We start from the raw sequence: 12,021 nt of genomic DNA, 5'->3' as shown, positions 1-12,021 counted from the left end.
ACACTTATTGCCAGGGAGATGGGCAGGTGTCTCCTCCAGCTGACAGAAATGTCTAAGTGCCGAGACCAATCCCTGTTTTCCACATGCGGCACAAATTTCACTGCCTGAGTTTGGCAGTAGAAGGGACTCAAAGACACTTCAAGCATAATGTTCACCCTGTCACCATCCAAACAGATTCAAGCTAAAATGTACTCCTTGTCCTCTAAAATTTCAGCATGCTGGCCTTAGCAAAACAGGGGCAGAGTCCCTCGCAATTGATGGAGGTCTTCAAGAACTTATTTACAGCTGACCTAGTTGTCTTTGCTGCTTTACAATTTAGACCAGAACTAGTCCTTTTGTAGGCAAGGTATGAAATCCAGTTTCCACAGGAGTAAACCACCAGAAGTTTTGATTCATATCAGCTCAGAGTTAAGCGCTGGTGCTCTGAACATGTTTCTGCAAAGGAGATGGGAGTACCAGACAACGACATCTCTATCACTTCCCAGATATTCATGACCAAGAATACAAGCAGCAAGTAGGGCAAGTGGTTTTCAGGGAGTAAGGGAGGCATCTGTTCCTTACAAGGGCAACAGACAACACTGTTTTTCCAGTATTTTATGGTGGAATCTTAACTCAAAGGTTTCATTTCTTGGTCCAAGAGAAATGTCCACATAGGTGGTGAGGAGCAAAGCATGGGATAAGTCACTAAGCCCTGTTGGGCTTCTTACCTGGAAACACTCACTGCAGGCAGCTATGGGAGTGAGTTTGGCAACCACTGTTCTAGAAGATATATATTTTACTTCCTTATAAATTGTCTCTATTTCTTAAAAAGTGGCATGATACATACACATTGCTAGCTTTAAGAAAGAGCATTGGCCAAGTTTACTCATTAGGAGACACACAGCTCATCTCCTGCAAGTGAAAATCATGAAACTGAGCCAACTTATACACACAGTGTTGAACAACTAAATAAAAAAACATGGGGAAAACTGTAAGAAAATGGTAAACACACAGTCGTCACATTTTGAGGCTCTCAAGGAGAACTGCTGCTAAAGCAAAACACAAGCTCAAGTTAAACTTTCTAATACTTACCTCACAAATCTTTTCCAATGAAGGGACAAAGAAATCATCGCAGACGATTGCCAAAGCATAAAACATATACATTGCCTGCAAAAGAGGAGAGAAAATATTGAGTCGGGAGAGTGTCAGGAAACAGTGTCATCTTGTGTTTGTTTTGGTATGCATGTGAGAAGCTCTACTTTCTTTTTCCTCATTATTTTCATATTCTATTGCAAGAAGAATCTATCTGGGATTTAATGGGAAGATCACGAAGTATCCATGTGTCTTCACTCATGTTAGCACAGGCAAAAGCCATATCAAAGCATGTGCTAAATGGTATGGACAATCACAGCCAGGCTTGAGCCTGTGGCCTGGCCCTAGTGTAGATATAACAAAGACCATCCACACTTCAGCAACCTCTGAGGACTTACCACCACCATGCACCTGTGGCAAAAGACAGTAGCCCAAAATACCCAGAGCCAGAGTAAAAACCATTCATACTATAGTTTTTTTTTTTAGAAAAAAAATTAGAAAAATTTAGATTTTTCTTTTTAGAAAAAAAATCACAGTAGTTTTTCAGCATGTGTGCTCTTTTTAGAAGGTGGAGCTTCTCACATGCCTGAAAGTAAAGAGAGTAAAGTCCCAGAAAGAAATAAACCTGGCATCTGGACCAAAAGAGCACATGAGTGTGCTCTAACTCCCTTTCCCTTTTCACGTTATCACTGACAGGCATTACAGTATTATTTCCTTTCCCCACCTTCATGAGCAAAGTGTATGATAGAGATGGAGTTCCCTTTTCTGCAGAGCCCACCAGGAGATGCATTCCCCTGTCTCACCACCTGGCAGAGCAGAGGACAAGCGTAGCTATTGCTGCAAGGGCTCAGGGAGGTAGGAAACCTGCTTGCTGCTGGGTCCCCACGGGCTGACGTCAATCCTGTCCCTTGTCCAGACATCCAGCAACGGCCCGGGAGATTAAGGACAGATTTTGTACAACTAAGTGCAATTCAATTCCTAGAAACCTCGTAGAGTATGATGGCAAGGATTATGCTTTATACTTGGAAATAGGATTTTTGGATGTGACTTTGTCCTAGAATCTTTATTCAAATCCTGCGCTATCTTGATATAAACATGCCTGATGTGATGCAATTACTGTCTTGATTGAAATACACTGTTTGGGAGCTTTTCTTCTATGTAACTGATGAAGTGCAAACAGAGTCACATAAATTCTATCATTAGGAGACACAGAAATACAGTCTGTTTTAATTTGCAACAAATACTCAAAATCTGGTTGCTTTATAGAGCTACTTTGAATGTCAACCACATCTTAAACCACTCCTCTACCGTAAACACTCCCCAATATTCCAGCTCCAGTGACTTAACATTTATGAGGGACCTTCCTGACCATTTGACCTCTGCCACAGAGCTGCTTCTTAGCCCAGTTTCAGTCACCCCAAAACCTCAGACAAACTCAAGAGGGGAAGAATTGACCGAGACCATACAAAGATATATACACAGTGGGATGTCTCTTTGCTCCTAGTCTGGTCATGAACTACCATGAGGACTTCTCCCCAAGTCAAAGCAGCCCAGGCAAGGTCTGCTGTGGGCTTCAGACCACGCCCTAGGATGACTGCATTGGGAATGAGAATTGTGGACACCAACAGCATGGGTCACCAGAGAGAGTCAGAGACAAACACCAACCTGTCTGCGAGGGTGCCAGCTAGCAGTATAACCAGCATGTGCCCTGCCAATGCAAAGGCCACCTGCTGATCTCACAGCACCATCGGCTATTAATTTCTAAATATGTCAAGATACCATAGCGAGGTGAGTCCTAGACCTCAGCGAGAATTTCGCCTGAGCACAGAGTACCTGACACAGTCATACACAGCTAATTTTATAAACATTATGCTAGCAAAGCTAAGTAAGCACCTGTCCAAGTCTTGGAAGGATCACTGTCTGCTCTTGGGATCTTTGAAAAATGTTCAGTACCACGGAGGTTTTCCAAGGAACTTTTGGAGCCACTGCTTCTAGCTCTGAATATTTTATTATGGCTTATGATAATTCTTCGCCTGGCATATGTCACTGCGGAAATGCTAAGAGAGGCAGGCAGGCAAGAACAAGGCAAGAGAGAACACCTCCAAAACATGACCATTTATTCCAGCAAGGAAGGAAAAAAATAAACACTAAAGGAGAAATGTTAGTGATAAGCAAGAAATGAATTACTATTTGTTATGTGAGAATTCACATAACTCCAATTATGAAGTAGGTCGGTCTGGAGAAACGATCTAAATGAGTCTGATAACCAACAAAAGACTCATACGACTTCCCTTCACATTAGTGAAGGGGAAAGGGAAATAGCAGAAAGATCATTATTTTGTCCTGCTTTTTAAGCTTATCTTAATGTAGATGGAAATAAAGTCAATCAAAAAGTTGTATCAATCRAATTTGAGGTTTTCTATAGATCTTGTCCTCTTCTCTCAGCTTGAATTATTCCCTGGAGTTGCAAGCTACATCATATTAATTGGCACCTTCAGTCTTCTGCACTTTTTGTTCTTGAAGGAAATCTGCTTCAGCACAACACTCACAAGAGCCAGGTAAAAAYGGCTCCTGGATGGGTTTGCAGGAGCAAAGCCAGGGCATTATGCTGTCTGCAGCAGGCCCCAAAGCACCTGGAAGATCATGTCCAGATGATCTAGATATGGGAAGGAGAAACACAGGTACAGAGTGGCACTTCTTTGTGGGAAACCATTACCCCAAACCAGGTCAGGTCCACACGGGTCTGACATCCTCTAGTCCCACAACACTTTGCTGTTCTTACGGGGRTTTTCCTCAGCTTCTGAAGAGAAACCCAAGGTGAGAGCTGCAAAGTCCCTGAGGTTCAGCAGGAGCTGTGTCCTGAAGCCTGGAAATGATCAAACTACCACGGTCACTCAGGCTTCAAAGCCTTAGCAGGTGGTGACACTTCAAGGAATCAACTGGTGGAGAACACAGCTTTGCTACAGCATTTGAGTGCTGAGGAACAGGACCCATGGTGCTCATGGTTTCACAGCCCTTCTGCACACTAGAACCTATTATCCTTCCAGCTCCTGAGGCTGAGACAAGGCCTGCTTGAGCTTTGCCCAACCAAGGCTTAGCTGAGCAAGTGAATTTCCTATAAAATAAGGCCCAGTGGCTGCATTGCTGAAGATCATGCCTTTGCCAAGACCACTGGTGTTCTGTCCCAATCTAAACTCTTTCTGGCCTGTTGCATATTTTCAATAGTTATGAGCAACTTTCATAATAAYTCCTTTTTTGTTCTACCTCCAACTTCTGCTTTCCTACCTCCATCCTGTTTTCCCAGTTWCAACTCCAATGGCTTCTGTTACAGTGCAAGCTGAAGTGATCCCATCTGKGCAGCTAGACAGGGTAAGTTGTCTCAGAGCCCCACTGATCCAAGTTTTTTGAGAGTTCTTCAGCTCTCCAAGACAAAATTATTCACGTTTCATTCTGCTGAACTCAGGCTCACTCAGCTTTCTTTGCCTAAATGTCTTTTTCTCCAGGTGAGCACAGAGATGATTCTTAAAGTCCCCAGTGTTTGGTGTGCTGGAGTTACAGCATCCTTCCGACCTGTTGCTGGAAGATTCCTCTTCCATCATGATGCTGTGTCCAACCCACATTGGTATGTACTGGTGACCTGTATGTTGCAATGAAGGTCTAGACTGGAAGGTCCCTGGGAGAGAGGTTTATCTCCAAAGTTTTATATAGCATAAGAAGGAAATAACATGTTTTTTTGGGAACTAGCCGGCAAACCTGTTCGACAGGAAAACATCATTAGAAGATAAAATGAAAGACTTACTGCTATTCAACTTTCACTTATGGCAATACAGTAATCAGACAACAGAATTGACAGTTTTAGAGAGTGAGGCCTATTTGCAAGTCTGTGGGATGGCTCCACATCTCTGTCAGGTTTTGGACCCTTGCTTTCATGCTCCCACACTCCATTATAAATGCAAACTATTTAAAAAAAAAATCAGCTCCTTCTGCATTTTCCTTGCTTCTCAGCCTAAGAAATTCCCGAGGAGAACCATTCTTTCCAATGGTTCTTGCTTTGCCACAGTTCTTGGCTTATGATGATTTTGGTTTGTTGTAACTATGTTCTCCTTGGGTCAGGAGAGGAACAGGTGCAGAGAAAAAAATTACTTTCAATCTGTGGGTTGTCTGGGTTTCCATGGCATTGACCAAACTATGTGTTTTCACTAGAATGATGGACATGTCTTGCCCTCCAGATGTAAACTCCTATATTTATGAAGCAGAGTTGTCCTTACATCACCAGCATCTCATCCTGCTTTGCTTGCCTTTGAGATTTCTGTTGAGCTTGAGGTGATGGGAGTAGATTAGAGATTTTTTTTGGGTGGGGGGAGAGGGGGAATAAAAGCAAGCTCTGGATTTTTGTTTTTTAATTTTCCAGGGACAAAATTAAATCCTCCAAACTCAAAACAACCTTTYCAATTTTCTAGAATTTAATCACAGTCTATTGCAAAAAGGCAATAATTTTTGTGAAAATCTGTCAAGAAAACTTTGCCTGCTAAAAAAATAATTCAGATGTTTTTTAAGAGAAAGGGGAAATTCACCATAATGGATGATTCTGACATTATTTAGGAGAATAGATGCGTCTTAYAACAGGAGCTTAATGCACTGCAAGATGTCGAACAGCACCTTTCTGTGTTTCTCTGTCACTCCTTATAAAGCTTGAATAAATGCAAGTTACACTTTATGAAACTCTGAGGCTGCAAAATGATCCAAAGGACCATAAATGTAAGCAAAACATTGACATTCACTTTAGTGAAAAGTGGTAATGACTGGAGGAAAAAGGCCTTTCAGTCTCAGTGAGGGAAGTGCTGCAAATTGGTCAAATGTTTCTCCTTATGGGGATAGAGTAAATTGCTCAGGATTTTTATCCTGCCTAAGACTGTCCCAGTTTGTGTTATATATATTCACCATTAACTGAACTGGGAGAAGCTTCTCCAGCATAGGGAGAAGCATAGCTTCTCTCAGCATAGCATTCTCAGCATAGCTGAGCATCTGTCTGAAAAAATAATTTCAACTGTTTCCTTTCTTCTGCTACAAATGTCAACACACCTGTAGCATTAGCAAGAGATTCCTAATATCTCCAACCTCTTCTGCTGGGCTCTCACACCTGCAGATGCCTGCACAGATCTCTAGCAGTTTGTGTCACCTGGACTGCAGGCCACCATTGCGTACCTCAAAGCAAGAGAGAATCATAGTATCATTATAATTGGAAAAGATCTTGTGTCCAACCACAAGCCATTCAATAGAATGCCTGTTAATCCATATCCCTAAGGGCCTCAACTATGCATTTTCTCAACACTGCCAGGAATAGTGACTGCCATCCTTGGGCAGCCACTTCCTTGGGTACCACTCCCTTAGGCAGCCTGTTCCAATGCTTCACCACTCTTTCTGTGTAGAAATTTTTCCTAGTACCTAATCTGAATGTCCTCTGGCGCAACTTAAGACCATTTCCTCTTGTCCTTTTTGCAGTCATCATTCTGGAGAAGAGATGGACCCCCACCTCACTACAACCTCCTTCCAGGCAGTTGTAGAGTGCAGTAAGGTCCCCCTTGAGCCTSCTCTTCTCCACACTAATTAACCCCAGCTCCCTCAGATGCTCCTCATAAGGTCTGTGCTCCAGCCCCTTCACAGTTGCCCTTCTCTGGACACATCCCAACACCTCAATGTCTTTCTTGTAGTGAGCCCAAAACCGAACCCAGGATTCGAGGTGCGGTCTCAGCAGCACTGAGTACAGGGGAATGGTCACTTCCCCGGTCCTGCTGGCCACACTGTTCCTGATCGCAGCCAGGAGGCCGTTGGCCTTCTCGGCCCCCTGCGCACACTGCTGGCTCCTGTTCACTAACACCCCCAGATCCTTTTCTGCCGCACAGCCCTCCAGCCGCTCTGTCCCAAGCCTGTAGCACTGCATGGGGTTGTTGTGACCCAAGCACAGGACCCAGCACTTGGCCTTGTTGAACATTATACAGTTGGTCTCAGCCCATTGATCCAGCCTGTCCAGATCCCTTTGCAGAGCCTTCCTACTCTCAAGCAGAACAACTCTTCCTCCCAGCTTGGTGTCATCTGCAAACCTGCTGAGGGTTCACTCCATTGCCTCATCCAGATCATGGATAAAGATATTAAAGAGCACCAGCCCTAACACTGATCCCTGCAGAACACTGATCATGACTGATTGTCAGCTGGACTTAACTCTGTTCACCAACACTCTCTGGGCCTGACCTTCCAGCCAGTTTTTCACCTAGCAAAGAGTAAACCTGTCTAAGCCATAAGCTGCCATGGAGAAGGTGAAGGAGAAGGTAGTGGGACCCTGTGTCAAAGGCCATACTGAATTCTAAACAGACCACAGCCTTTCTGTCATCCACTAGGCTGATCACCTGGTCATAGAAAGAGATCAGGTTGGTTAGGCAGGGCCTGCCTTTCATGAACCCATRTTGGCTAGGCCTGATCCCCTGGTTGTCATGCACATGCTGGGAGATTGCCATCAAGACAATCTGCTCCATAACTTTCTCTGATTCCGAGGTCAGGCTGACAGGTCTGTAGTTTCCTGGATCCTCCATCCAAACCTTTTTGTAGATGGGCGTCACACTGGCAAGTCTCCAGTCAGCTGGGACCTCCATGGTTGACCAGAACTGCTGATAGATGATGGAGAGCGGCTTGGCAAGTACTTCTGTCAGCCCTCTTAGAACACTTGTGTGGAACATTTGACCCCATAGACTTGTAAGTGTCCAAGTGGAATAGAAAGACACTGACTGTTTCCTCCTGAATTATGGGGTGTTTATTCTGCTCATCATAGGTGTCTTCCAGCTCAGGGGGCTAAGTACCTTGAGGATAACTGATCTGAATGTTAAAGACTGAGGCAAAGAAGGCATTAAGCACATCAGCCTTAACCTTTTCCTTGGTGAAAATGTTCCCTGCCACATCCARTAAAGGATGGAGATTCTCCTTGTCCCTTGTCTTCTTGTTAATGTATTTGTAGAAACACTTTTTATTGCCTTTTACAGCAGAGAAGGTGAAGGCATCCGGGAGGCAATCGGTCCATGTACTCCAAACAAGTTCCAAGCATGGGACTTGCTGCGGTTCATGTTTTCATTTTCATTAAACAGTAGGGAGAAGATGCCTTGGGGAATCCCTTGAAGGGCTGTCCACCACATTCTCCAGAATGCCCAATTCATAGCATTTGTCCTGGTTATCTGACATCTGACTTCCTTRAATATGATTCACCTTGTCCAACTGCACACAAAGGTATGGCAAAAAGGAGAGACAAGAAAAGGAACAATTTCTTACTAAAATAAATAATAATAATGATAATTAAAAAAGAAAACAGTTTAAAAGGAGGTCAATACATAAGAGAAAAATTCTCTCCTGACCTTCTAATCACCACTCCATCCCTGCCATTATAAAGACACCTTTCATTTTACAGCCTTAATTTCCTCAAACCTGCAGAGGAATTTTAATTTAGTCAAGATGACTCTGTGATTATATCCTTTTATTTTTTCCCCTCCACAAACTGCATTTCTACAYGCACTCTGATCTGATCAGACATTTGGTAATTGTATTGTCGGAGGGTAAAAAAAAAAAGAATTGGAGATTTATCATCCCAACAGGATGACAGCCTCTTTCAATAGAGACTAAAAAGGAGGCTTGAAAAAAGCCAACAACTGTCTTTTCTCTTTTTTCTCTAAGTATCATTTTTTTCCCTTTAACAATAGGTTAAAAGTAGCTGTCCTAATGAGTGACACATTGTGATGAAATTGCCCCAAATTTATCTACAGTGGGTTTCTGGACAGAACATCCCATAGGGTTCATTGATCCTGGCAGTTCTGGACCTCTAGACCAGAAAAGATGTCGCCTTTTCCAATCTATGGAGATGCACCTGAAGCTCAGGTTTTACACATCTTTGATGGGTTTGATGGGTGAATCTAAGCTTTTCTGTTTGTTTGTTTTCCTTTTATTTAACAACATAAACTCTTAATATATAAGCACAATGGAAAGTAGTATTTTTAATAATCAATAAAACCGCTATGCAGAATGATAGAGGACTAATGGATTGAAGTATCTGCCTTGCTGCTTGTTAGAGTGGAAGCAAATCGATAGGACACTTGGGACARCAGATGTTCACATCTTTTTCTTGTTAAAAACAGTTTTTTTCTCTTTTTTTTCCCAAAATAAAAAACGTTTTATCTTGAATTTTCAGTCTTCAAATGATTCCTTTGATTTCTATTAAAGTACATTCCGCCTATTCAAAATTGTCAGAAAAAGCATGTGCAAAAATAAGCTATCTTGAGAGCACTTATGAAGCTCCAAATCATAATCTGAGGTAGACTGGAAAAGGGTCCCATTAATAGTTCACATAGTCCACTGTAAGAGAAGACTGTGTGATTTCACTGTTAGCAGTAAYAAAAAATATAGTTCAGGCTCTTTCTCTTTCAAATAGCCTGGAAAGGCACACTTGGAGACATGGATTCCACAGAGATTAAGAATGATTTCAGCAACGCACATTTTTGATGGTCTCAGTATAAACTCATTCCTGTAACTCACAGCAATTTAAAAAGGAATATTTTTGTACCAAAACCTAAGAAATATGAGCTTACAAGGGAACAAAGTGCTTCTATAAGCATATATTTAGCCCAGGATGGCTACACAGGGCTATACTAGGTTACTAGTTGTTTTTTTTTTTTTTAACAAACAGAGATTAATTTATCTAAATGTAGTTAATTAATCCTTTCATACAAACTCTCCTGATAGTTTGCCATATTATCCACAATAGAGTAACAAGGGAGCAAACTGCCTATGGATATTTTACAAGACTACATTATCCAGCCTAACTACTTTCTGATTAAGAATTGTTAATATACTTCCATGAATTGAAGAGMTGAAAAACAGTTTTCCTTCTGAGCTCACAAAAAAATTGATAAGGGCTCAGGGGCCGTAGAACTGAACGGAAAATAACCCAGAAAACAACCAGCATTCAGGTGTCAGCGAGGAAGAAAAAATATCAGCCAAGATGAGCATTAAGTGACTTGTTGAAATTCTGCAGACTGCATTGCGTGATATGCCAACTACAACAGCAGTAAGAGAACACTAAAGTCATAAAATCCAACATTCACAAGTTATGAAATAGCAAGATAAAGGTAGTCTGAGATGTGGAGACAATTCCCTATGAGTAAGGTCATGGGGGGCCCATGTCTTAATTAAGAATCACAGAAGAGCTGAGGTTGGCAGTGACTTCTGGAGAGCATTCAGTCATAGAAAGAAATCACAGAATCACAGAATGCTTAAGGTTGGAAGGGACCTCTGGAGATCATCTAGTCCAACCCCCCYGCACATGCAGGGTCACCTAGAGCACGTGGCACAGGGCTGCATCCAAGCCGGTTTTAAAGATCTCCAAAGAAGGAGATCCAACAACTTCTCTGGGCAGCCTGTTGCAGGGCTCTGTCACCCTCACTGTTAAGAATTTTTTTCTTAAGTTTCTGTGGAACTTCCAGTGCTTCWGTCCAACCTGTCCCTGCTCAAGCAAGGTCAGCTAGGTCAGGTTGTCCAGAACCACATCAAGTTGGGTTTTGAGTATCTCCAAGGATGGAGACTCTACAACTTCTCTGGGCAACCTGCTCCAGTGTCGACCACCCTTAGAATCCCATGAATGCTGTCCTCAAGGCCTCTTTCAAGTACTGCTGCAATAACAGGGTCTCCAAGAAGGAGAGACCCAACCTGACCCAACCCAACCACTCTGTACCGAAGGTGGGGGAGCAGAAGATCCTCTGGAGATTTCTCTCTCTCTTTCCAATGACTGCTGAGAAACTCTGTGTGACTAGCTGCAGTGTCATACTGCTCCAAGAGACAGTTAATATGAATTTTGGTGAGTAATTGTGTGTGGGTGCTAAAAATCCAGCCCAAACTCAGTGCTCAATTTACAAAACATCTCATACCTGAATCTTCCCATGGAAACTTAGAAGCCTTTAGATTGYCAGATAAAGTCAATAGTGATGTTACTCAACAAATTATTGCAGTCATTAAGCTGCAATAAGATCATAACACAGAACACTCATATTACAACATGAGATACAATCTAATTTATACTTAAAAAGAAAGCACGAATCATTACACATAGTTAACGGTGACTGCTCACTTAAGCAGACTGWAAATTGTAAGGTGCTTTAAAATATTCATTAGAAGCTTTTTTCTTTGCTGCTTTATTTTTTTCTTTGCTCTTCTCCCTAGAGAAGTGCCACCTTGGCAGCTCTTCTAAAATTAAAAGATGTCAAAAAGAAAATAATTGTCTTCATCTACCTAAGAAAAGTTGAGAAATTGATTTGGAGGAGAAGTGCTTCTTCCTGTAAGATTACTGAGGCTGCTGAACACAAGGTCTTCTAACACTACTTATCTATTTAATGGACTAACAGGCCAATCTTAAATTTATGTAAATTCAACTTGACTATTTTTAATTTTTCTCAATCCCTAGGTAAAATCTTCCTGATGTGTTTCTGAACTTTGAGGCAACTTCCTCACCTTCCAGCTGTCCTCCGAAACTCCTCAAAGAACCCAGGACCACCATGATCAGTGAGAGGTTATGATGTTTTCTTCAACATATTCAGAAAGAAGAACTTACTTTAGGAASTCTACTGGTCAGAGGAATTCTGGTGACTCCAAATTTATTAAAATAAGTACTACTAATTAACATTACTGTCTCTTTTAAACCGAAGAATTAATATCCTTCCCTTACAGCAACGGTATAAGAGGTGCCACAAGGATTCATGGGGGATATTTTAGATGCATGTGTTCTGCACACAAGTTCAAGCAAAGGTTAAGCCCTGTCTGAGCTTCGAACAAACTTGATGTCAAATAATTTTGTTTAAACAAAAAGATTTTTAAAAACAGCTGCAATCCTCAGGTTGGCAGTATAAGATCTAACAAATTTTGAAG

The 12,021-nt window shown here is 42.0% G+C and overlaps 1 protein-coding gene across 2 annotated transcripts in view; it reads right to left on the bottom strand.

Annotated features, from left to right (window-relative positions):
* Positions 1-12,021, bottom strand: part of SLC24A3 (solute carrier family 24 member 3) — a 117,300-nt gene that overhangs the window by 37,382 nt on the left and 67,897 nt on the right. For both annotated transcript variants that reach the window (XM_026039236.1, XM_026039237.1), the window contains exon 3: positions 1,072-1,146. In XM_026039236.1, the coding sequence (XP_025895021.1) occupies positions 1,072-1,143 (72 nt within the window). In that variant the 5' untranslated portion in view covers positions 1,144-1,146. The remainder of the gene's footprint in view (positions 1-1,071; positions 1,147-12,021) is intronic.

The sequence above is a fragment of the Nothoprocta perdicaria genome, unplaced genomic scaffold (assembly GCF_003342845.1).
Source record: "Nothoprocta perdicaria isolate Ctin4 unplaced genomic scaffold, notPer1 scaffold_224, whole genome shotgun sequence".
NCBI classification, from domain to species: domain Eukaryota; kingdom Metazoa; phylum Chordata; class Aves; order Tinamiformes; family Tinamidae; genus Nothoprocta; species Nothoprocta perdicaria.
This window is presented reverse-complemented; position numbering and strand designations above follow the sequence as displayed.